At 42.7% G+C, this 27,408-nt stretch overlaps 2 protein-coding genes across 2 annotated transcripts in view; one reads left to right on the forward strand and one right to left on the reverse strand.

Annotated features, from left to right (window-relative positions):
* LOC106580107 (unconventional myosin-Ih) overlaps positions 1-12,630 on the forward strand; it is a 45,202-nt gene extending 32,572 nt beyond the window's left edge. Inside the window, exons 25-31 of the mRNA XM_082966843.1 lie at positions 6,644-6,737; positions 10,582-10,637; positions 10,862-10,997; positions 11,252-11,322; positions 11,583-11,680; positions 11,855-12,009; positions 12,581-12,630. Coding sequence (XP_082822969.1) covers positions 6,644-6,737; positions 10,582-10,637; positions 10,862-10,997; positions 11,252-11,322; positions 11,583-11,680; positions 11,855-12,009; positions 12,581-12,630 — 660 coding nt within the window. The remainder of the gene's footprint in view (positions 1-6,643; positions 6,738-10,581; positions 10,638-10,861; positions 10,998-11,251; positions 11,323-11,582; positions 11,681-11,854; positions 12,010-12,580) is intronic.
* A 1,121-nt stretch (positions 12,631-13,751) lies between these two features.
* On the reverse strand, positions 13,752-20,214 carry LOC106580234 (BTB/POZ domain-containing adapter for CUL3-mediated RhoA degradation protein 3). Its single transcript, XM_082966202.1, is given in 7 exon segments — positions 13,752-15,016; positions 15,180-15,301; positions 15,304-15,354; positions 16,526-16,578; positions 16,704-16,785; positions 18,811-19,023; positions 19,608-20,214. Coding segments are annotated over 3 exon segments (369 nt in total). The 5' UTR covers positions 15,335-15,354; positions 16,526-16,578; positions 16,704-16,785; positions 18,811-19,023; positions 19,608-20,214; the 3' UTR covers positions 13,752-14,800.
* Between the last annotated feature and the right edge of the window lie 7,194 nt (positions 20,215-27,408).

Below are 27,408 nucleotides of genomic sequence, written 5' to 3' on the forward strand. Positions count from 1 at the left end.
AGTATAAGACTGTATCATCTGCATATAAATGGATGAGAGAGCTTCCTACTGCCTGAGCTATGTTGTTGATGTAAATTGAGAAGATCGTGGGGCCTAGGATCGAGCCTTGGGGCACTCCCTTGCTGACAGACAGTGGCTAAGACCGCAGATTTTCTGATTTTATACACTGCACTCTTTGAGAGAGGTAGTTAGCAAACCAGGCCAAAGACCCCTCAGAGACACCAATACTCCTTAGCCGACCCACAATAATGGAATGGTCTACCGTATCAAAAGCTTTGGTCAAGTCAATAAAAATAGCAGCACAACATTGCTTAGAATCAAGGGCAATGGTGACATCATTGAGGACCTTTAAGGTTCCAGTGACACATCCATAACCTGAGAGGAAACCAGATTGCATACCAGAGAGAATACTATAGACATCAATAAAGCCAGTCAGTTGATTATTGACAAGTTTTTCCAACACTTTTGATAGACAGGGCAAAATAGAAATAGGCCTATAATGCAATTGCCAAATGCAATTCTTGAGGTGGAGTAACTTTGCAAGATCACAGTCGAATTAGGGGCTGAACCTGTTTTTAGTTCTCATTTTCTTTATGGGGGCATGTTTGTTAACAATACCACTGAAAATATCAAAAAAGAAGGTCCAAGCGTCTTCGACAGAGGGAATCAAGCTGATTCTATACCATTTTACAGAGGCCAGTTCATGAAGGAAGGCTTGCTCATTAAAGTGTTTTAGCAAGCGTCTATGACAAATCAGGACAGATCATTTCACTGAGCAGCCATTACGAACACAGGCTGTAAAACAGTGATCGCTAAGGTCATTACAGAAAACACCAGACTGATACCTATCAGGAATATTTGTGAGGATAACATCTTGGAGAGTAGTCTTTTCTGGATGTTTGGAGTCATACCTTGTGGGATTGGTAATAATCTAACAAAGATTTAGGGAGTCCCATTGCTTTAGGACTTGGTCAGGTAGATTTAAGTATGTCCCAGTTCAGGTCACCTAGCAGGACAAATTCAGACTTTGTGTAAGGGGCCAGGAGAGAGCTTAGGGCAGGTAGGGTACAGGCCGGTGCTGATGAAGGACGATAGCACCCAGCAACAGTCAACAAAGAGCTATTTGAAAGTTTAATGCTTAGAATCAAATTGTTTGGGGATAGACTTCGTGGAGACAACCGAGCACTGAAGGTGATCCTTGGTAAAGATTGCCACTCCCCCACCTTTGGAAGATCTGTCTTGCCGAAAAAGGTTATAACCAGAAAAGTTAACATCAGTATTCAAAACACTCTTCCTTAACTACGTCTCAGTAATGACCAACACATCTGGACTGGAGCTGTGAACCCATACTTTCAATTGATCCATTTTAGGTAATAAGCTTCTAGTTTTAACGTGCAGAAAACCCAGGCTTTTACGAGAGCAGAAATCAGTGAAGCAGATATCAGAGCACAAGTCAGAATTGGGGCTTGCAACAGTAGATGGGCCAGGGTGTGCATGCACATTTCCAGATATCATCAACAGTAACACAATCAAGGCACGGCAGAAGACAGGGAGAGCTCTGCAGTGCTGATTTATGACATCTGAATGTGCATTAGATGGCAACAAGATCATATTGTACAGCAATTTCATCAGGTAACATGAATACAAAGCCGGCGAGAGGTGGTTAGAATAGGAGCTATGGAGTGTTCCAAAAATTTTGCTGCACAAAAGTACGAAGAACTACAGAGCTACACAAGCGAAGCTCCGTTGGATCTGTCACGGATCCGTTGACTGCGTGGAGCCCTTAATTTATGGTTAGATATTTATAACCTCATCTGAGGAGATAGTACCTGTCTTGACCACATCAAACCAAAATAAGCTAGTTACACTAGCTAGCCAGCTAGCTAATGTTAGCTAGGCTAATTGAGACTAGCTACATAACTTTAACTGTGTGCTAACTCCACTCCATTCAGATTATTAAGTAGCAGCCCACTGTTGGCTCTTGGTGTTGTAGCCGTTCCTTCTCATTTAACTTTTAGTTCTGTTATTATAATTCCATCTTCCATTGACTAGCCGAGATATCTAATAAATTGCCACATGGAGGCTCTAGCTCTATAGACGGGTTAGCTGACAACATCACGAAAACAATGCTTCAATGGGGCAGAAGTCCTGTGTTGTTGTGATTCTGGATGGCCAGATAGCTAGCAACAATGACAAGAAGCTGCCATGTGGGGAATCGTAGGTGGATAGTTTCAGTTAGATTTTATCTTGTTCTTGATACCATGTCTTGTTTTGAGGTGTTTCGACACTTTTACGCTAATATAACTCAAATTAGCTAGGTAGCTAACCAACAACTGTAACAATGTACAGTACCAGTCAAAAGTTTGGACACACCTACTCATTCAAGGATTTTTCTTTATTTTTACTATTTTCTACATTGTAGAATAATAGTGAAGACATCAAAACTATGAAATAACACATATGGAATGATGTAGTAACCAAAAAATTGTTAAAAAAATCAAAATATATTTTATATTTGAGATTCTTCAAAGTAGCCACTCTTTGCCTTGATGACAGCTTTGCACACTCTTTTTTTGTCTGTTTTGCATGTTATTTTGGCATTAATACGTGTCATATCAGTTTACAAACAATGTTAAATAATATATATCATTCAGTAAATAAAGCTGCATACACACGTATTGTCTTTTTTGTTTTCTTGAGTAAGGCAGCTCCGAAATGCAGGTGTTTCAGCCTAGCTCAGCGCTTTCTGTGGTGGTGGGGCGAGCCAGCAGAAAATAGGAGCATTGCGTCGTGATTGGTTCAGTGTTCTGTCACTCATGGAGACAGTACGTCATCGCCAAGTTTAAGTGCTTAGTAAGTGTAGACATCCAAAATTTCAGCCCCTTGGGTCCTGCAATAGTTATATTTCAAGTGCCCTTTCAAAAAGGCTCAAGGTCATTGGCCACAGATAAAATTACGTCAAATCCCGTTATATGTACAGTAGCTTTGATTGGACTGATCATGTCAACGTCATACTTTCAAAGTCTTAGCTAGTAGTCATCATCATGAATCAAGTCGACAATCTACCAGCAAATCCTTTTTAATCCTTGTCATATGAAGAGAAATAATGAAGAGAAATTATAGATAAAACGCATCAGTGCTCATTGGCCATTGGACATAAAGATTACACAAGAAGTTGGAAATCACAAATTCAACAATGAGTCGTTTGGAAGGAATCAGTGGCAACTGCAAGCATTGCAATGCAACCACTAATGTTAGCCTGCTATTCAATGGGGTGGCTCTGTGTTTTTCCCCCGAGTTCTCACCATAAATCCAGAGAATGCCAGACTTTGATGACAAAGTTTGATGACAAAATTTTCCCACAAAGGACCGCCACGCCACCTTCACAAGGTGAGTCCAAAAATGTCTTGTATGCTGCTGCATAAATTATGTAATATGCAAGGGACATATGTGTACTGTAGCTAAGAAAGTAATACTAAGTGTATGTTGTGTAGTAAGCTGTTAGTAGCCCATGTGCCTCACCCTAATAATTTGTCTATTTTCACCAACGTGGTATTGTAAACACATCGTTCGTGGCTGTTGTGTGCTTGTTTGCCAACTTTTTTTGTACAGTTTTGACAGTGCTACTGATAGTGGTGGTGGCGCTTGGCTTGCACGTGCAAATTCAGCACACAACATTCTATAGTAGAATTGTGTTATTTCACGTGTCAAATTAAAAGCTTATTTAATGTGTCATATAGTGTTATATGACGTGTATCTTTTTTGACACACAAAGACCCAAATGGCGTTCAATGTGCCTCACCCTAATAATTTGGTCTATTTTCACCTACTGTTCTAACTTGGTTGTGCACATGTAGCCTATAACCTGTTTTAGAGAAATGCAATCATCGAATATTGTAAGAGCTTTCATTGTCTGTTTATATGCCCCCTTTATTAATCTTATGGTTCTGACTTGTTGTACAGGGAGTACACTGGAAAAACGGCCCATGTTCTGAATTCTGTCGCTGTACATTTCAAAAGTGCTGAACAAATAGTTATATTGACTACATACGTGGTCGTTTGCTCATTAATGTCTTTATCGAAATAATGGATTGCCTCTTATCCGCTTGTCTTCCCCTTATGCCATAGTTTGTACATCTCAATTGTCAGTAGAAACCACATTTGTTAAAGCAAGTCAGCCATATCAGCTATGTTTTTTTAAAAGGCAGTAAATGAGGCTGAATGAACTGTTTCGCTGCCAGACAAGGCTCCGTTGAAAGCCAGGTGTATCAGTGGTAAGGTGTTGGGACTGCTGTTGGGACTCTGCTGTTGGGACAGCTTTATGTAGGCCCTAACAGTTTGTGGGCACCATTTGTCACTGTTATTTTGCAATTATTGTATTGTTTAGTGTTGTGTTGTGTAGTGTAGTGGATTTGCTGGCATGCATCCCAATTTCTTTTTTTTGTCCCACCAACATTTACATGCTAAAATCACCACTGCTTATTATTCTCAGATACTGAGACTGTAATGAGTCTGTCAGATGTTCTCTGATCTAAAAAGTTGCCTAATGGGATGAGCCCATGTCTAGCTGTAGCTATTGTGTTGACACACACAGTTATATGCAAGATGAATTAATGTATTGTTCTCTCTCACTTTACATGCAGACACACACTCAATGAAATGAGATTGATGTGTAGACAATACATTATTTGTGAGAAACACTGATGTTGAATGAATACATCAATCATGAAGGTTAATGTAATGAATGATTGCCCTACTTCAACTCTCATTAATGTGTCATGAACGGCTGCACATTTTATGTGATTGAATTATGTGATACTTGGCTATTCTATGCTTTCATACATCATCTGAGTGATCTAACCAAATATAAAAGAATAATTAAACTTGACCCATTCTATTTGATACTTACTGAGTCTGGCTTTTAGATTAGCATTATCATAATTTACACAAGACTAAGTACATTATATAGCTAAAAATCCTAAATCTCTCTAAATATGTCATGACCAAGTAAGCTAATGTTAGCTAAATAGCTAGCTAGTTCACTTGTTTTTGATGTTAGCCTAGCTAATGTTGTTACCTAGCCCACCACATATAGTGACAATGATGTGCTAGTCACAATAACGGCTAATATTTTCGGGTGCTGGTTAGCCATGCAGCTAGCTAGCTAACTTACTGTAGCTGCAAGGATAGCCTCTCTTGTACCTGAAGGAGAACTGGTCACTGAAATGCGACCAGGGATTCTCCTCCTTGTCTTCTTCAGAAGACACAGACACTAGGTATGTGTCTGGATTGTCTCCTGACTCTCCTCAGAGTCCGCTTTGATAAAAAATAAAAAAAATGTACTCTCCTTCATGACATGTCAGACTAACAAAGTAATTTTTGCGTTTTTGAAAATCTGCCTATCATCATCGTTCAGTTTGTGTGCACGGCCTAACTGGATAGGCCTGTTTGGTGCGTGATGCGTGACATTTTATTTGAGGGGCTCCAGCCCACATAACATCATGATAAACTATGGATAGCCTAGAAAATTGTAGTCTGTAACTTATGGTTTTAAAAAGGTAGCGAAATACAAAAATTAATTCAAAACATACTTAAATAAAAACGTAATTACTGACTTAGAAGAATACTCAAAAAAGTACAAGTACTCGGGAAAGCTACTCAATTACAGTAACAAGAGTATTTGTAATTAGTTACTTCCACCCCTGTTTAGGACTTTTAACACACAAAGTGTGCTTGAGCTACAGACTTCTGGGTTGTACCATTGGGATTAACGGGGGCTGAGCTAGAGCAGTGTTTGTGAGACAAGAGCAGATCCCGAAAAGGCTCCGGGCTGGGTCTTTTTACTAAAACACCCGAATGGTTAAGCTACTAAAAACGATTAAAAGCTATCTATGAAAAGATGAGACTCTCATATAAATGCTCTATCTACACAAGAGTTTTTAGCAGGTAAGGGGTTCTTCTACATAGAAGATCGTAGGAAATCCCAGAACATAGTGTCTATAATACAGTAATAAACTCACATAGTTGCTGTCACTCCAAACTCCTGAAAGTTGTCACTGACGAGTTGGATATTAATTTCCCACTGAGCAAACAATTTCTGTACTTACAGCTTCATATAAATTCATTCTGATCAGGTTTTTGCTTTGGCGGACAGTATTTTTTTTAAATGACATTTGTGAATCAAACTCACGAAATCAACAGTCCCGTGTGGCTCAGTTGGTAGAGCATGCTGTTTGCAACGCCAGGGTTGTGGGTTCGATTCCCACGGGGGACCAGTACGGAAAAAAATGTATGAAATGTATGCATTCACACTGTAAGTTGCTCTGGATAAGAGCGTCTGCTAAATGACTTAAATGTAATGTGAAATTGTTGTTAAATCTAAGTGCTGGACATGCAGATAAATGGAACTCAGATAAATAAAAACTATATTTTTGCTATCCATTACATCATGGAAATAGTAGACAACAGACTTTTGTTGTAGTACTGTACATTTTTTATTTTATTTACTGTGTTGTAGGCATAGGGGCCTAAAAAGTTAGGTTTTTAAACCTTGTATAGCCTGTATAGCCTATGCAGATGTTTGTGATCACATGAATGTGTTATTCCATCTTTGTGATGTTTATTAATTGTGTCTCCCTCCCAGCTTCAACTCAAGGGGATCACCAGTGTCATCTTCAAGGGCAAGAAGGACAGCTACCCACAGAGTGTCTCCCAACCCTATGTGGACACCAGGATCAGTTAGTATATAGTAGCACAGCGGTTCCCAAACTAGGGGTCGCGACCCCATCTGGGTTCACCTGATATGAAAATAGGGTCGGAGGAGAATTTCCAATATATATATATATATATATATATATATATATATATACAGTACCAGTCAAAAGTTTGGACACACCTACTTATTCAAGGGGTTTTCATATTTTTTTACTATTTTCTAGGCACAGTAGTGCACTTGGTAACGTTAGTGTGTACCGGTGCTCAACCAGTCGCGAAAGCCAACATCACCCACGACAGAGAACGGTTGATTGTCAAGGGCAATGAATTCCATTATCTTGGCGTTAATGGATCTCGCCTTTGAGTTGTCTCGCTGAAATGTTGTTACTCTTTCAAATGACTGCTCGACTTGTTGACTGCTTGATCCACACAGCAGACATTGTGGGCTAGGTTAGGAATGCTGTGTTGCAGGTGTAGCGCAACATTTTACATGGCGTCATTACGTCATGTACCTACGTTATATAGGTATGCACGTCAGCTTTGACATTGGTTTTTCACATCAGCGTTAAACTAGACATCGGGCCGATACCGATGTTGGCATTTTTAGCTAATATCGTCTGATTCCGATATGTTCACCGATATATTGTGCATCCCTAATGGACACTTTTTAAACAATGCAGGTTTCTCTGACCAAATAGCCTAACCTAAATGGTGCCAAATCCAACAAAAACAAATGTGTTGTTATGTAATAAACTATCCTAAAAGAAAAAAATCCTAAAAGCAGGCCAGGTCAAAGTAAAATGGACAATATGGAATGGACAATCACAATTGCTGTCCAGGAGTTTCACCCCATTGTCATAATCAGTGGTTTAAAGTTTGTCAATTTTTGACAATCTGTCATAGCAAAAATAAAATACTTCTGCACTTCCTGCTGTAAACATGTTGCAAATAGAGTCATGATAACTCCTGATAATAATAGTGACGACATCAGAACTATGAAATAACACGTATGGAATCATGTAGTAACTGTCACTTTGGCATGAAGAGACTCGGGAGACAGGCACAGGAATGCGTAATAGTTTTTTTTTATTATGCTCACATTACGGCGTGCCATTTTAAGGCACGGGGACAAAGACCAAACAAACACGTAACAAAAACACAGGGTTGAAACCCAAACAAAGGAGCGAGGAGTACCTCGAATAAATTACACTTGCGCACAATGATTAACACACGGGATGAGATCCGTAATCATCTGCACAATCCACAAGGGCACGAAAGCCCAAAACACACAGCACAGTTACTCACACGCACCAACAGACATAGTAACTATAATCGACAGCACCATGGTGAACAAAGGGCACATATATACAAATACAATCAGTGGGAATAGGGGCCAGGTGTGCGCAATGAAAGTTCCAGAGGGATCCGCGACAGTAACCAAAAAAGTGTTAAACAAATCAAAACATATTATATTCTATATTCTTCAAAGTAGCCACTTTTTTCCTTGATGCACACTCTTGGCATTCTCTCAACCAGCTTCATGAGGAATGCTTTTACATCAGTCTTGAAGGAGTTCCCACGTATGCTGAGCACTTGTTGGCTGCTTTTCCTTCACTCTGCGGTCCAACTCATCCCAAACCATCTCAATTGGGTTGAGGTTGGGTGATTGTGGAGGGCAGGTCCTCTGATGCAACACTCCATCACTCTCCTTCTTGGTCAAATAGCCCTTACACAGCCTGGAGGTGTGTGTTTGGGTCATTGTCCTGTTGAAAATCAAATGATAGTCCCACTAAGCAGCAGGTAGCCTAGTGGTTAGAGCATTGGGCCAGTAACCGAAAGGTTGCTAGATTGAATCCTTGAGCTGACAAGGTAAAAATCTGTTGTTCTGCCCCTGAACAAGGCAGTTAACCCACTGTTCCTAGGCCATCATTGTAAATAAGAATTTGTTCTTAACTGACTTACCTAGTTAAATAAATAAAAAATAAACACAAACCAGATGGGATGGTGTATCCCTGCAGAATGCTGTGGTAACCATGTTGGTTAAGTGTTTTCTAAATAAATCACTGACAGTGCTCGTGTTACTTGGCCCTAGCAAGTCTCTTCTTCTTATTGGTGTCCTTTAGTAGAGGTTTCTTTGCAGCAATTCAAACATGAAGGCCTGATTCACATAGTCTCCTCTGAACAGTAGATGTTGAGATGTGTCTGTTACTTGAACTCTGTGAAGCATTTATTTGGGCTGCAATCTGAGGTACAGTTAACTCTAATGAACTCATCCTCTGCAGCAGAGGTAACTCTGGGTCATCCTTTCCTGTGGCGGTCCTCATAAGAGCCAGTTTCATCATAGCGCTTGACGGTTTTTGCGACTGCACTTGAAGAAACTTTCAAAGTCCTTGAAATTTTCCGAATTGACTGACCTTCATGTCTTAAAATAATGATTGACTGTCATTTCTCTTTGCTTATTTGAGCTGTTCTTGCCATAATATGGACTTGGTATTTTACTAAATAGGGCTATCTTCTGTATACCACCCCTATCTTGTGACAACTCAACTGATTGGCTCAAACGCATTAAGAAGGAAAGAAATTCCACATATTAACTTTTAACAAGGCACACCTGTTAATTGAAATGCATTACAGGTGACTACCTCATGAAGACAAGAGTGTGCAAAGCTGTCATCAAGGCAAAGGGTGGCTACTTTGAAGAATCTGAAATATAAAATATATTTTGATTTGTTCAACACTTTTTTGGTTAATACATGATTCTATGTGTGTTATTTCTATGTGTGTTATTTCATAGTTTAAGCAGACTGTGTTTGTCTATTGTTGTGACTTAGATGAAGATCAGATCAAATTTTATGACCAATTTATGCAGAAGTCCAGGTAACTCCAAAGGGTTCACATACTTTTTCTTGCCAATGTACTTCCCAATCTGTTTCAATGTGATCCTGGCTCTGCTGACATGCGGGTAAGTGGAATCGAACAGCTGATTGAGCTGTCATGTGACCGAATGCATTTACGGGTCACTGCAGAGGAGTTTTGGTTCCTGCCTCAACGGGAATACCCTGCCGTTTCCCTCTGAGCATTTATGTCGCATTCAAAACAACTGGGAACTCGGAAATCTCTGACTTTAGTGCGTTCAAGACAACTGGGAACTCGGAAAGAAACGAGCTCCGACTGGGATTTTTTTTTTTTAACGGTCATCCAACTCGGAATTCCAACTCGGGACCTCGGGCCTCTTTCTAGAGCTCTGACTTTCCGACCTGAAGATCACTAACGTCATAATTTGACCTCGAGTTCCCAGTTGTCTTAAAAACACCATACAACTGGTGGTAGGCTACCCTTCACCAGCTCAAATCTGTGTGAAGCTGGATTCAGTGCTCTCTCCTGCATTAAACCAAATATTGATCCAGTTTGGATGTGACCTCAGAGATGAGGTGCGCACTGTTGACTACGCCCCTTGACTTTGAGAAACTCCGACACGACACCCATCAAGCACACCCATCAAGCACACCCATCTCCTTAGTGGTGGTGAGATAAGAGACTTTGTCAGACTAATTTTCAATTGACTGTCATAGCCCCACATTAAAATGTGATGGTGAGTTAAAAAGACAATCAGAAACACTGTTAGAATGTTTTTCAATTGACTGCCATAGCCCCAAATAAACAAGTTAACATCGGCTGTTAATTACATTTTTTTTTTTTTCACCAGGTTGGGGTCGCGGGAATTTTCAGATATCAAAATGGGGTCGTGGGCCAAAAAAGTTTGGAAACCCTTGTAGTCGTGGATAGTATCTGTGTATTATGTGGTGTCTTACTTAAACTCGTATTTTAGAGTCAAATGCCACATTTTGCACTATGTTCTATTTTCAGGTGAACAGGACATAAATATGAAGGTCCTGCAGATGATTCGCCATGAAGGAATCAAGGTAATCAAGACACTTGTGTTGCAGTGTGTCCTTGGCACTTAAAACTCATAGAAAGATTGTTTCAATCACTTAAAAATATTTTCTCTCTTTTTCTCTCCTGCTCCCTCTCTCTCTCTCTATTTATCTTTCTGTCTCTCTCCCTCTCTTACTCTTACACCATCTCTCTTCTCTTCTCTCTCTCTCTCTTCCCTGTCCCACCATCTTTCCTCTCTCTCGCTTTGCAGTACAGCATACCAATAGTGAAGTATGACAGGAATGGGTTTAAAGCCCGACCTCGGCAGCTCATCCTCACACAGACTGCTGCCTATGTGGTGGATGATGCCAAGGTCAAGCAGAGAGTGCTGTACACTACTCTGAACGGTGAGCATCCAGCATGCTATGGATGGGGTTCTAGCTTGTCTGATCTCTCTTGCAAAATGGATTTGATCTCAATGAGACGAATCTTAACTTCCATTTCAGTCACATTTTCACAATGGATTACTAGGTGAAAATTCTACTTAAGTGGAAGTTAGGATTCTTCCCAATGAGACTAATGTGGATAAATACTGGGTGTATAGAATAGATTTGGTTTTAAAGTTTACTGACCTGTGTGAGTGCTGCTTACTCGATTACAGGTGTGTCGGTCAGTACCTTGAGTGATGGCATCATCATTTTCCATATTGCAAGTGAAGACGATAAGCAGAAGGTAGGGGGACACGGTATCCACACACTCACACAACATATAGTATAATAGCTTGGTAATGTCTGTGTAGTGCCTCTGTTATTCAAGTGATTCTAACCAGGATACGCTCAAAATGGAATCCGATGTGCATCCAAAATGGCCCCCTATTACATATAGTGCACTACGTGCCCTGGTCAAAAGTATTGCACTATACAGGGAATATAATGCCCTTTCGGACACAGCTCTAATGCTATCCAATGTGTCCTGACCTCGTGTGTGTTCAGGGGGACCTAATCATGCAGTGTGACCACCTGTTTGAAGTGTTGACCAAACTCAGCGTGGTTGCCAACAAGCAGAGCACCATCAATGTGGTCCAGGGCAGGTAAGGCTGTGGCTGACAGGATTGATTCTGGGAGTTATAGTCGGATAGATCAAGGGGCCAGATGAGCTTACTTATGAATGTTATTTCATTTAGGATAGTCCACTCAGTAACACTTGCCAGTGTTTTCCAAGGAGTCCTGGGTGAATATGACTATGGTATGTGGTTATTTTCTAGCATCAAGTTTCAGATGCAGGCAGGGAAAGAGGGCATTGTGGAATTCAGCAGTGGCCAGGAGCCCATGGTGTACAAGGACAAGAATGGACATCTCATGGTGGTGAGTGATGCTGTTACTGCTACTGAGAGGGGCCTGGTTGCCTGTTCCCAGACCTGTTTGTGCTGTCTTGCCAACTCCTATGGCCATTGCCATGTAATTTGCCTCAGATCTGGGACCAGGCTCGTGCACAGCTGGTTAGAATCACATGATTTCTGCTGACTTTTATTTTAGCTGCTAGAAGAAGACATTTTGTTTTTATTATCCACATAAAGTAGAACGTTTCCTTTGGCTTCCCAGTGGCATTATACACAGAACAGAACAGACAAACAAATATTGAAATGACTGTGATCGCATTGATATGATATCAAACATAGGAAACGTTAACAAATGTTTGGAGTAAGATGCAGTTATTGTATGGTTTTTATGAGGACATGCACTACCTTGTGTTATGGACATACTGTGAACCATACAAAAAGGTCATTTTTGCAGCAGGCAGCTCCAGGATCGCGTTCATTAGGCACCAAACGGAAGAAAATGGACTGAAACAAAGAGGGACTACCATGTCCAATAGGAATATTTCATTTACTTGCAAGGGTTTTCAAATGTTTTCCGTTACATCCCCTAATTAACACAATACAGGTGATCAACACATGCAGGCTGAACGAATGACATATTCGTCACTCTAGGTTTCCACTCGGACCAGGGCTCGATGACCTGTGCAGGGTCCAGGACATAGAGACACACTAAGGAGAGGATGGACAGGCTCCCAGGAGACTGACCACCTGGCCACTGACTGACCAGACACATCTGGATTAGACCAAGAATTCTGCTCTTGTATTGCCTGATTCCAGATCTGTTTGTGTTGTGCACAAACTCAAGAGCCAGTTGCAAGACCCCACAAACAAATCTGTGATCAGGCTGGTTTTTGTTAATGATGAACACCCACAAAATACCTACAGCTGTTGCTTTCAGAAAACCCGAAACTACTAATGTACAAACCATTGAATCAATTTATTTAATGTCAATCAGGCAGAGCTCTTAAGAAAATATATTTCAGTTCTTCTTATGCACCAATCCTGTGTGAGAGAATTGACTGGAGCCAACCAAGTGTTCATTTAAAGACATGCTCCGGTACTTTGGCGACTAAGAAAGTATTTTTTAAACCTACACATTGGGCTGAATGTGTCAATTTGTAATTCATACATGAATCATCTATGAGCAGAATTACTGTCTTACCTCAATTAGCCAAGAAATTCCTAGTTTGAAAGCGACTATTCTTAAAGCTGTGCTGCGCAATTTTCCCTAAATGTATCCTCACATGGACAGCCACCTAGCAATTTAAGTTCTAGCCAATGAGCTTGCATTTGAGTGACAGCTCAAGAGACCTGCCCAGTGTTATCCAACAAAGTTGCAGGGTGGGCCCAACGGCTCAGTGGACACAGCAGAGAAAGAGAAATGACGTCGTGCACAAACAATATGTGACATATACCACTTTTGGCTCATGAGCGCTACTTTCATAACTGACTAATAAGTATATAAAAGTACCGGAGAATCTCTTTAAGGGACCCAAGAAAAGCACAAACCTGTGTCATGCCTATGATCTACCACACACTCGTATATTTCAATTCATTTGTGTTTGTGATTTCAAGGCTAAGGGAGCCTTATGTGTCTGCTGGTTTAGTATTTCAAATGTAAGTACTATATTCACATTACACTGTTGTTGAATTCAGAGTAAAGTGTAATACTCTCTTACAGTACATTATATATTTTTGTACTATAGCAAACTGTCAGGATGTGTATCATAATTTTGTTCTTCAACCAACATTCAAATGAAATTAGAAAAATAAAACAAATCACAACATTGTAGAACTCTTTAATTTATTTGATAAGGTACCGCATTTAAATGTTTTACATCTGTAGACAGATGTCTTTACAAGTATTGTTTCCTAAAAGAGAGCACATGTGGACATACAGTTACATTCCTTATTAATGAATACCCTGATGAGGGGCAGGTCTAAATGATCTGTTAAAAGCTTGTAGGAGAGAGCTCTCCTCCTTGGAGGGGGGGAGCTTTAGTTTCAACCATTCTTTTCAGCCTTGGAGCTCCAGCATTCAATCAACCCGGATAACACTTCACAGCTCAAGTTCTTCCCTTGTAAGCAATCATGGCAAGAAGGGACATTGGGTTAAATGGGAAATCTAATTAATTAAAAAGAGGTTGCGTGAGAGTAAAGGTACTCTATTGTATGATATCTGTTTAATCGACTAAATATTGACTGATATTCAATAGGGTGAATAAAAAAATGCTATGAAAATCGTTGGAAATTGATAGAACATATGAAAGGCTGCGAGCAGCGACTGTCTACAATGACATCATCTGATTCAATACTGCCCCCTAGTGGACTTATTGTAGAACACCTGATTGACTGCCATCATACAGCTTCTTCCAAAAATTCAGTGACAAACGTTGCATGATTCTTGTTCTTCTGGTTGCATTATAGCAAGGACTAAAGAGCACGATGCTGACATTGCAATTCCCTCCAGTATAACAACTGACATTTCCATTCCACACATTTCCAGTCCCATTCACAATCCTATTTACATTCACGCACAGTAGAAAAACAAATCATCCCCTCCAAACTCTGCAACCACCAACCGACAGATGAGGAGAAAAAAAAATAAAAAAATCCTCAGAGCACTACACACATCAAAATGGCCTATAAATGAACACACGTGAAACAACTTCACATCACACTAAGCTTCAACTCGTCTCTCATCCTCAGCAGTGAGCTCCTGCTGTGGGGAAGAAGAGGGAGAGGCGCTGGAAGTAAGGCACAGAAGTGTTCCACCGAGTCCAGGGTCAGACATTCAGGGCCGGGCTTTGGATGGTCGAGGTCAGTCAGGGGTTACTGGCGGTAGTGGTGTGTGCGGTCGTCGGGCCGCTTGACGTGGATCTTACGCACCCTGTCAATGCGCTCCTCGTTTTCGTCCAGATGGTGCGAGCGGACGGCGGCAACCCCCGTGGCCTCCAGCAGAGTGTTGTCGGGACCCCTCCCGTCCTGGGACTCGTACAGCAGGATGTTGAGGGTCTCCTCGTAGATTCGCGCCTCAGGGAACTCCACCTGGGTGGGTAGGGGAGTGGATATATGTGCATTTATGAATCAGTTCTGTCAGAGACGGAAGCTACATGATACATGATGTACTTGCAGAGTCTGTGCAGATTAAAATATCTTAACGACGATATCCCACTATAAGCCGTCCCAGAGTACGATTCATTTGCGTTACCTTGGTCTGCTTCTTCTCGGCGGCGTAGACGATAGAGGTGCAGCACACCTCGGCGATCTTGCGGCCCTGGCCATAGAAGGACCGGCAGCAGATCTCGTCTCCGATCATGTCCCTGTTGAGAACAGCTTGTTCAACCGCTCGATGTTCTTCGACATGTAGTCGTCCAAATTACTGCCTGGAGGGAAGGAAGGGGAAGCCTGGTTGGTGATAATGGGTCGCTTTAAACGCCGACTATATTGCAGACAAGTAATTGCCTTCGCAGCAACAACCGGCTGCGTGTCACATCATCGACTATGCTGTCGGATATCAGATTGCTATATCGTATGACGTGGCTAGGTGATATGTTGTGAGATCTGGCAGATTTTCCACTTGACATTTACAGTTGAAGTCGAAAGTTTACATACACTTAGGTTGGAGTCATTAAAACTTGTTCTTCAACCACTCCGCAAGTTCCTTGTCAAACTATAGTTTTGACAAGTCGGTTAGGACATCTACTTTGTGCATGAAACAAAAATAGAACGGTTTGGCAATAATGACCATCATTATGTTTGGAGAAAAAAAGGGAGAGGCTTGCAACCCGAAGCACACCATCCCAACTGTGAAGCACGGGGGTGGCAGCATCATGTTGTGGGGGTGCTTTGCTGCAGGAGGGACTGGTGCACTTCACAAAATAGATGGCATCACGAGGATGGAAAATTATGTGGATATATTGAAGCAACATCTCAAGACATCAGTCAGGAAGTTAAAGCTTGGTCGCAAATAAATGGGTCTTCCAAATGGACAATGACACCAAGCATACTTCCAAAGTTGTGGCAAAATGGCTTAAGGACAACAAAGTCAAGGTATTAGAGTGGCCATCACAAAGCCCTGACCTCAATCCCATAGAAAATTTGTGGGCAGAACTGAAAAAGCATGTGCGAGCAAGGAGGCCTACAAACCTGACTCAGTTACACCAGCTCTGTCAGGAGAAATGGGCCAAAATTCACTCAACTTATTGTGGGAAGCTTGTGGAAGGCTACCGGAAAAGTTTGACCCAAGTTAAACAATTTAAAGGCAATGCTACCAAATACTAATTGAGTGGATGTAAAATTCTGACCCACTGGGAATGTGATGAAAGAAATAAAAGCTGAAATAAATAATTCTCTATTATTATTCTGACATTTTACATTCTTAAAATAAAGTGGTGATCCTAACGGACCTAAGACAGGGAATTTTTACTAGGACTAAATGTCAAGAATTGTGAAAAACTGAGTTTAAATGTCTTTGGCTAAGGTGTATGTAAACTTCCGACTTCAACTGAACCACAATTTACCGACAATCTGTCTTTATAGATGTAAGAGTCTCACCTGGTGTATGAGTATTTATTGTTGCTTCTGTTGTATAACAGTTTGACAGTAGCCTGTGTAGAGACAAAACAACAGAGGAAGATGTCAGTAAATATTCAATATGTGAGACTGGATCTTCCCCAGTAAATACTGGACGTGTACTTCACTCTGATGCCTGACTCAGCCAACAATACCTTACTAGAGGTGGCAATGAGTCTCTGTTCTTCCTTCGATGATGTCACCAGGGGAAGTTTACAGAACGGCTCGTACGACTCTTTGTTCTAGAACACCAATAAAAAAAATAAAAACATGAGTCATAATTTGGACATAGGTCCTCCAACAGATTGGGTGAGTTGGCTGGGCAAGTAATGGTCTATTTGTAGTAGGTAGAGGCAGCGGGAGGAAGTAGAGCTAGACAAAGGCAGAGTGTGGGTGTAGGGATGAGACTTAGACTATTTCACACCATTGTGCCGACCAAAACCATACTGGCGCTGATATTTTCCTTTTGACATGATTCTTTCCTGCACGATTCAAGCAACTATGGTGGCTGCATGACCAAGCCAGTGCAGTGCAATTTGGTTCAGCTCAGTAGTGTGAAAAGGCTGTAAAGAGGTGTGACAGGAGGAAAGACCAGTCTTGAGGGTGAGGGTACCCGAAGGGCAGCCTGACACTCATCAGCCAGGCCCTGGGGGTTGGGCTTGAATGAAAGAGCGGGAAGACTGAGGAACAAAGACTGCAGCTATGCTATCGTAAATACAGTATCTTATGCATTCTAAATTACCGCCCATTTGGAAAAGGAAAATGCAATAAATATTTACTCTGAGCTGCGCTTCGGTAGGTTGGTCGTAGATGCTGGCCGTGTTGGCCAACAGAGATCTTCCTGTCCTCGGAAAAATGTCACTGGTGGTAAATTGGATACGTTGTGTGTTATACTGGATACGTCGTCCGTCCTTTCCTAGCCCACGTTTACTGCGGCCGCTGCTAACGCAACGGCTAGGAAGTATCACTTCTGTAGTGAATAAGAGTTCAAAGTTCATACCATTCACAACCAAAACTCACGCCGAGGTTGGCTTAGTTCTGTACTTGACAGGTTAGTCCTTTTAACGCAGAGGCTTCAGACCTCACGTACCCGGAACCCCCTGGTTACATTTTAGTCAAAGGCTTATATAGTGGAGAGGGGAGGAGGGTGTGTTTCATCGTTTATAACCCCTGTCTCTTCACAGGGGCGGGCCACTGATTGAGTAGGGCTCTTTCCTTATGAAAACCCAATTCTCTCAATTGGAAGCTAAAATTACATTTAATCTCCTAACAAACAGTTTCAATATCAAACACTTAAATTGCACAACAATTCCATGTGAATCTGATAACTAGAATGTGTAGACTTTCCCAGGTACAGTTTATGTCGTCCTGTCATCAGTCATAATGTCTCAGATGACAACCGAACTGACATCCATACTCATTAAGTACCTGGTGTATTTCCAACTGGTTCTATTACCGAAATATGGTTCCTTTCCCCCAACTTGTTTGATGTTCCCAGACTCTCTATATTTAACACAGGCTATTTGAGAGTCCTTCAGTAGGGTCAGAGAGAGAGAGGGGAAGGGAGAAAGGTATTTATGGGGGGTCATAAACCTTACCCACAGGCCAACATCATGACACTACAAAGGGACAAGCACCAGATTAGAGACCACTTTCATTTGTAATTAGTGTATGGGGGCAATTCCATGGTAGTGATGCTAAGATTCAGAGTTCTTGCTTTAAAAATGTATCCCAAACAAAAAACTGTTTGCTATGTTAAACAAACCATACAACTCTTTGCACAAGGATGACTTTGAAAAATGTCCACAGAAGATTTTACTAATACATTTACTTAAAGAACAGTGCAGATGCACAAGTTTGATAACAGAATGATGGCACCAAGAGCACAAACCATCACTGTTCTTAAAGTAAACGTGTTTTTGTAAAAATGTCTGGAAATTGTTAAAAGTAGTCATTGTGCATAGAGTTTTATGGTTTGTTTAACTCTGCAATCATTGATTTTTGTTTCACATACATTTGAAAGTGAAAAAGCTGAGATGCAGCATCACTCTGTTCCTCAAGAAATGCCCATAGCCAACTCCTAGGCTCGTTGTCATGCTCGTCTCGACTCTTGACAATGAATATTTAGGAGTTGGCAAGACAGCACAAACAGATCTCGGACCAGGATAGCAAAATACAGAAGCATGTTACAAAGACTCCTCACTCAGACACTGTGGATCCCTCCAACCATGCATTGTGGTGCCACTGACGTCTGACAGATACAGTACCTTCACTGTCTGTGAGGACCTCGATCCCGCCGCTGAACATGGCCTTGAGCATGGTGTCCTGCTTGGTGAGGGTCTGCATGGTGGTGTAGTAGAGCGCCCCGCCCACGTTCAGCTTCACATACTTGGAGCTGGGACTGGAGCACTTGAAGGAGGTGGTCGGGTTGTAGCCGCCGGCACTGCCGAGCTCACCACGATCTCTCCTGACATCTGTTCCTGTAATGGAGGCACAACATCAAGTCAAGTGTCACGATAACAAACAAGACAATGAGCTGCATGGACAGGTTGACTTTGGAAAACCAGTCCATTCAAACCCACATTGACCCCAAGCTTCAAGACTTGAGATCTTAAAGGATTCGCTAGATACAGTAGGTAGGACCTGCTATGGCCTAACCCAAAACCAATTTGATTCTCAGTTCTCACAGTTGGTTGTCTTCCCCACTTAGTTTCCCTGCCACGTACCCTCCACTCACCGAATGGCAGCTAACTTTTGTTCTGGCGAGATCACAGGTCACATACATAACCAGAGCTTTATATTCTAGACATAACTAGACGACTCCCAGGTAACTAACGTTAGCAGGCTAGCTAGCTATAGAATAACCCATTCATAGTAGCGCCTATTGACGATAATACCTTCTGGCCGGGGTTGGCCGCAGGAGTATTGTTAAAAGAGCCCCAACGTTCGTTCTTAACGTTAAAACGCATCGCTTGCGGTACGGTTTTGGAAACATAAGGAACGTATCTTTAAAATCAGCGACAAATCATTTTAAAAAAAAACAAACGTTTAAATTAGTGCACACCTTTATAGGGTTAGAGTTCCCACACGGCCATATTTCCATGTTACAGCGCTTGTTTATGGAAACGGGGAAGACAGTGGACGACCTGTTCTAACTAAGCCATCTGCATCTCCGAACACCTGTGTGTAAATGGAATAGAAGCCACAAATGTGTTGAAGCTGACAGTATTTTTCAGTGACAACTGTTAAAACAATGTATAGTAACTGTGTATTTTGCATTTGTGAAATTATTTGGACGTGATATAAAAGAACCATACAGTACCGCAAATGAGAACCGAATCATGTTTAGATGGAATATTTGGCTTCCAGGGCCAATTCGCCCTTTAAACAGAACATGTAAGGTCCTTTAGTCCAATACTGGGCTAAACCAAAAAGACTAGCTAATAAATAATCGGCTAGCTAAAGTTAGGCCAAAGAGACAAGAATGTCCACATTTGACAAATGAGTGATCATTGATTCAATTGTTTTCTATTCCCGAAAGTGCTAGCTAACTACCATGTGATTTAGAACAATAACATTATTCAGTCATATCCACCCCCAACAGATTTAGGTAATCTAGCACCAGCCCGAGTCAGGAATCACCCACTTCCAGACAATAGTATTTTGCCAGGGGAACTTCTTCTTATGTGATGTTTAACGGTGGTTTGCATTCAACAAATGCTGCATTACCGCCACCTACTAGACTGGAGTATAACTCCCTTATACTTTGCTTGAATAAATAAATAAATAAATACCCTACAATCTACAACACTCACAAAAAAATTCAAATGAAATAATAATAATGTTAAAAAATACCACCCTACTCCACTATTTAAATCTATTTAGTCCTACTTCAGGCCAACAACCTAAAAGGATGGGACAACCCCACCTTAACACACCCTGTAACTTTTCTGTCAAGTCTCGCACACCCAAATACCTCTCTGCAGCTGCCACCACAACCTCAATTTTCTGTGAGTTATATTCCATCCCTGCAGTACAGTTGATAACCATTGCTATAAATGCCAAAAATCCAATCTTACTGAAACATATATCACTTGTTGGCCTATCCCTCGTAACCGGTACAGATCTACTACTCACACCACTCCTCTCAGCATCCCCTCCCCTTGACACATATTCCTCTACTTTCTTCACTGCCTCAGCATATGACAACTTCTGCTCTACTCTAACCCTGGAAACCTCAATCTGCCTCTCTGGCACGGGACATTTCTGATCCCAAGCCCCATGGGCACCCCTACAATTAACGCATACCACTACTTTCCCCAATGCTACACATTCCTTTGTCTCATGCCCTTCTGCACACTTCTAAACTCTCCTTCCAGACTCATATTTAGCATCTCCAATCCAAAATTAAATCTAGATTTCGGCTTCCTATTTCGCAACAAAGCCTCCTTCACTCATGCTGCCAAACATACCCTCATAAAACTGACTATCCTACCGATCCTTGACTTTGGCGATGTCATTTAAAAAATAGCCTCCAACACTCTACTCAACAAATTGGATGTAGTCTGTTACAGTGCCATCCGTTTTGTTACTAAAGCCCCATATACTTACTACCCACCACTGTGACCTGTATGCTCTCGTTGGCTGGCCCTCACTACATATTCGTTGCCAAACCCACTGGCTCCAGGTCATCTATGAGCAGCAGCAGCTGAAAAATGAGCTCCTACAAATATTGAAATTTACATGGTTTTTAGAGTGAAGTACATCGGAAAAAAGCAAAAGAAAACTGCAAGACTGAATAGGAGAAAAAACAAGCAACAAACAAAGAAGATAGGCTTTTGAAAAATAACTATTTTTCATAAAATTGTAGTTATCTTAGCTAGCTGAATTGTTTACCAGTTGCTAAGCAGTTGCTAGGGACTCTTTTGGAAGAAGCTAGCTAGCTAACGAAGAACAACAAAGAATATCTAGTTAACAGAAGAAAAGAAAGAGAAAATCAGGACAGAAGAAAAAGGATATCAAAGTGAAACAGTTCTCTAAAGACACAGGAGACAATAATACAAGAAACAACACTTCTGTAGCTTGTCAACTATGTGTCTGTCTATCCCTGTTCTCTCCTCTCTGCACAGGCCATACAAACGCTTCACACCGCGTGGCCGCTGCAACTCCAACCTGGTGGTCCCAGCGCGCACGACCCACGTGGAGTTCCAGGTCTCCGGCAGCCTCTGGAACTGCCGGTCTGCAGCCAACAAGGCTGAGTTCATCTCAGCCTATGCTACCCTCCAGTCCCTAGACTTCCTGGCGCTGACGGAAACATGGATTACCACAGATAACACTGCTACTCCTACTGCTCTCTCTTCGTCTGCCCACATGTTCTCGCATACCCCTAGAGCATCGAGCCAGCGGGGTGGTGGCACTGGAATCCTCATCTCTCCCAAGTGGACATTCTCTCTTTCTCCCCTGACCCATCTGTCTATCTCCTCATTTGAATTCCATGCTGTCACAGTTACCAGCCCTTTCAAGCTTAACATCCTTATCATTTATCGCCCTCCAGGTTCCCTTGGAGAGTTCATCAATGAGCTTGACGCCTTGATAAGTTCCTTTCCTGAGGATGGCTCACCTCTCACAGTTCTGGGTGACTTTAACCTCCCCACGTCTACCTTTGACTCATTCCTCTCTGCCTCCTTCTTTCCACTCCTCTCCTCTTTTGACCTCACCCTCTCACCTTCCCCCCCTACTCACAAGGCAGGCAATACGCTTGACCTCATCTTTACTAGATGCTGTTCTTCCACTAATCTCATTGCAACTCCCCTCCAAATCTCCGACCACTACCTTGTATCCTTTTCCCTCTTGCTCTCATCCAACACTTCTCACTCTGCCCCTACTCGGATGGTATTGCGCCGTCCCAACCTTCGCTCTCTCTCTCCCGCTACTCTCTCCTCTTCCATCCTATCATCTCTTCCCTCTGCTCAAACCTTCTCCAACCTATCTCCTGATTCTGCCTCCTCAACCCTCCTCTCCTCCCTTTCTGCATCCTTTGATTTTCTCTGTCCCCTATCCTCCAGGCCGGCTCGGTCCTCCCCTCCTGCTCCGTTGCTTGACGACTCACTACGAGCTCACAGAACAGGGCTCCGGGCAGCCGAGCGGAAATGGAGGAAAACTCGCCTCCCTGCGGACCTGGCATCCTTTCACTCACTCCTCTCTACATTCTCCTCTTCTGTCTCTGCTGCTAAAGCCACTTTCTACCACTCTAAATTCCAAGCATCTGCCTCTAACCCTAGGAAGCTCTTTGCTACCTTCTCCTCCCTCCTGAATCCTCCTCCCCCTCCCCCCCCCCCTCCTCCCTCTCTGCGGATGACTTCGTCAACCATTTTGAAAAGAAGGTTGACGATATCCGATCCTCGTTTGCTAAGTCAAACGACACCGCTGGTCCTGCTCACACTGCCCTACCCTGTGCTTTGACCTCTTTCTCCCCTCTCTCTCCAGATGAAATCTCGCGTCTTGTGACGGCCGGCCGCCCAACAACCTGCCCACTTGACCCTATCCCCTCCTCTCTTCTCCAGACCATTTCCGGAGACCTTCTCCCCTTCCTCACCTCGCTCATCAACTCATCCTTGACCGCTGGCTACGTCCCTTCCGTCTTCAAGAGAGCGAGAGTTGCACCCCTTCTGAAAAAACCTACACTCGATCCCTCCGATGTCAACAACTACAGACCAGTATCCCTTCTTTCTTTTCTCTCCAAAACTCTTGAACGTGCCGTCCTTGGCCAGCTCTCCTGCTATCTCTCTCAGAATGACCTTCTTGATCCTAATCAGTCAGGTTTCAAGACTGGGCATTCAACTGAGACTGCTCTTCTCTGTGTCACGGAGGCTCTCCGCACTGCTAAAGCTAACTCTCTCTCCTCTGCTCTCATCCTTCTAGACCTATCTGCTGCCTTTGATACTGTGAACCATCAGATCCTCCTCTCCACCCTCTCCGAGTTGGGCATCTCCGGCGCGGCCCACGCTTGGATTGCGTCCTACCTGACAGGTCGCTCCTACCAGGTGGTGTGGAGAGAATCTGTCTCCGCACCATGCGCTCTCACCACTGGTGTCCCCCAGGGCTCTGTTCTAGGCCCTCTCCTATTCTCGCTATACACCAAGTCACTTGGCTCTGTCATATCCTCACATGGTCTCTCCTATCATTGCTATGCAGACGACACACAATTAATCTTCTCCTTTCCCCCTTCTGATAACCAGGCGGCGAATCGCATCTCTGCATGTCTGTCAGACATATCAGTGTGGATGACGGATCACCAGCTCAAGCTGAACCTCGGCAAGACGGAGCTGCTCTTCCTCCCGGGGAAGGACTGCCCGTTCCATGATCTCGCCATCACGGTTGACAACTCCCTTGTGTCCTCCTCCCAGAGTGCTAAGAACCTTGGCGTGATCCTGGACAACACCCTGTCGTTCTCCACTAACATCAAGGCGGTGACCCGATCCTGTAGGTTCATGCTCTACAACATTCGCAGAGTACGACCCTGCCTCACACAGGAAGCGGCGCAGGTCCTAATCCAGGCAATTGTCATCTCCCGTCTGGATTACTGCAACTCGCTGTTGGCTGGGCTCCCTGCCTGTGCCATTAAACCCCTACAACTCATCCAGAACGCCGCAGCCCGTCTGGTGTTCAACCTTCCCAAGTTCTCTCACGTCACCCCGCTCCTCCGCTCTCTCCACTGGCTTCCAGTTGAAGCTCGCATCCGCTACAAGACCATGGTGATTGCCTACGGAGCTGTGAAGGGAACGGCACCTCCATACCTTCAGGCTCTGATCAGGCCCTACACCCAAACAAGGGCACTGCGTTCATCCACCACTGGCCTGCTGGCCCCCCTACCTCTGAGGAAGCACAGTTCCCGCTCAGCCCAGTCAAAACTGTTCGCTGCTCTGGCACCCCAATGGTGGAACAAGCTCCCTCACGACGCCAGGACAGCGGAGTCAATCACCACCTTCCGGAGACACCTGAAACCCCACCTCTTTAAGGAATACCTAGGATAGGATAAAGTAATCCTTCTAACCCCCCCCCCCCCCCCCCTTAAAATATTTAGATGCACTATTGTAAAGTGGTTGTTCCACTGGATATCATAAGGTGAATGCACCATTTTGTAAGTCGCTCTGGATAAGAGCGTCTGCTAAATGACTTAAATGTAAATGTAATTTAAATGTAAATCTATAAGTCTATGCTAGGTAATGCCCTGCCTTATCTCAGCTCACTGGTCACCACAGCACCCACCCGTAGCACGCGCTCCAGCAGGTATATTTCACTGGTCATCCCCAAAGCCAACACTTACTTTGGCCGCCTTTCCTTCCAGTTCTCTGCTGCCAATGACTGGAACGAATTGCAAAAATCACTGAAACAGGAGTCTTATATCTCCCTCTCTAACTTTAAGCATCAGCTGTCAGAGCAGCTTACCGATCACTGTACCTGTACACAGCCAATCTGTAAATAGCACACCCAACTACCTCACCCCCATATTATTACTTACCCTCTTGCTCTTTTGCACCCCAGTATCTCTACTTGCACATCATCATCTGCACATCCATCACTCCAGTGTTAATGCTAAATTGTAATTATTTCACCTCTATGGCCTATTTATTGCCTACCTCCCTACTCTTCTAGATTTGCACACACTGTACATAGATTTTTCTATTGTGTTATTGACTGTACGTTTGTTTATGTGTAACTCTGTGCTGTTTGATTTTATATAATGTGAAAAAACTAAAATATATAAAATAACTTCTCACACCTAGGAACCTCCCTCCTACACACTTCTGCCACGTGCCCATAAGCTTGACACCTGTAACAACGTAATTGTCACGCCCTGACCTGAGAGAGCCGTTTTATTTCTCCTTTTTGTTTGGTCAGGGTGTGGGGTGGGCATTCTATGTGATGTATTTCTTTGTTTTGGCCGAGTATGGTTCCTAATCAGAGGCAACTGTCTATCGTTGTCTCTGATTGGGAATCATACTTAAGCAGCCTTTTCCCACCTGTGTTTGTGGGTAGTTGTTTTCTGTTTAGTGATTCTGTACCTGACGGAACTGTTTGGCGGGTCGTTTGTTCTGGTTCGTTCGTTTGTTTGTTTGTTTCATAGTAAATAAAATATGAACACTTACCACACTGCGCTTTGGTCCACTCCTTCAACTTCAGACGACAGCCATTACAGTAATGTATTTGGCACAAAAGCTCATACAGGATAACTTATATATCCTGATATCAATTTGTCAGGCAAAGACTCAACATCAAAACTCAAAAGAACAGACAATGACTCTTCTGTTTCACCACCCTGTCTGTGTCACACTAAATGACGAGCGTCACAAACACTGGGAAACTTCCCCTTCAGTTGGTCAACTTTTACATTTACTGCTACCCCAGTAATCACTCCTTTCAATAGTGCCCTTTTCTTGAGATCAAAACAATTCACATTTCTTGCCCCCATTCGTTTAACGTTGAGCGTCTTCTCCCTCTGACCAGCAGAAACACAAACAATTATCATGACCACTTCTGGTTCCCCTCACCGATTCCACGGCATCCAACTCTGTTTTCACCCACCCTGAAACCACAAATGGATCGGCCAAAAGCCAAGGGTCCACTTTTTCAAAAAACCTCACTCCAACTGTCAGACTCATCTTTATCCTGATCCTCGGTGCAAGCCTCGGGCTCCGAGAACTTCACCACACCTATCATCTTCACATTTCGCCCTCATTCACTTCCATTTCTCCTCCTGTCTTCAGCTCACTCTGCTTACACATTCTACCATTCTCCACATCTCCCCTTTTCTCGCAAATTTTAACCGACTCAAGCCACCCACTTCCTCCCTCTCTCTCTTAGACCTCTTCCGCCTCTCCTTTTCCCTCCATTCCTCCTCTGTATTGCAAGTATATGTCTCCTTATGATAATAGTGCACTTCTCATGACATTTGCCAGGAGAACAAACTATGACGTCAGTTTAGTATGATAATAAGGAAACCTCATTCAAAAGATATTACCAGTGGTGGAAAAAGTACCCAATTGTCATACTTGAGTAAAAGTAAAGATACCTTAATAGAAAATGACTCAAGTAAAAGTTAGAGACCCAGTAAAATACTACTTGAGTAAAATCCTTAAGAGGTTTTAATATAAAATGACTCAAGTAAAAGTGAAAGTCACCCAGTAGAATACTACTTGAGTAAAAGTCTATATTGTTTTTATTTAACCTTAATTTAACTAGGCAAGTGAGTAAAGAACAAAGTCTTATTTACAATGACGGTCTACCAAAAGGCAAAAGTTATCCCGCAGGGATGGAATTAAAATTAAAATAAATAAAATTAAAATATGGGACAAAACACACATCACAACAAGAGAGACAACACAACACTACATAAAGAGAGACCTAAGACAACGATACAGCATGGTACCAACACAACATGACAACAAAATGGTAGCAACACAACATGGCAGCAGCACAAAATAGGGTACAACCGTTATACAACAGACAACAGCACAAAGGGCAAGAAGGTAGAGACAACAATACATCATGCAAAGCAGCCACAACTGTCAGTACGAGTGTCCATGATTGAGTCTTTGAATGAAGAGATTGAGATAAAACTGTCCAGTTTGAGTGTTTGTTGCAGCTCGTTCCAGTCGCTAGCTGCAGAGAACTGAAAAGATGAGTGACACAAGGATGTGTGTGCTTTGGCGACCTTTAACAGAATGTGACTGGCAGAATGGGTGTTGTATGTGGAGGATGAGGGCTGCAGTAGATATCTCAGAGACGGGAGAGTGAGGCCTAAGAGGGTTTTATAAATAAGCATCAACCAGTAGGTCTTGTGACGGTTATATAGAGATGACCAG

Source organism: Salmo salar, chromosome 20 (assembly GCF_965601325.2).
Source record: "Salmo salar chromosome 20, fSalSal1, whole genome shotgun sequence".
Taxonomy (NCBI): Eukaryota; Metazoa; Chordata; class Actinopteri; order Salmoniformes; family Salmonidae; genus Salmo; species Salmo salar.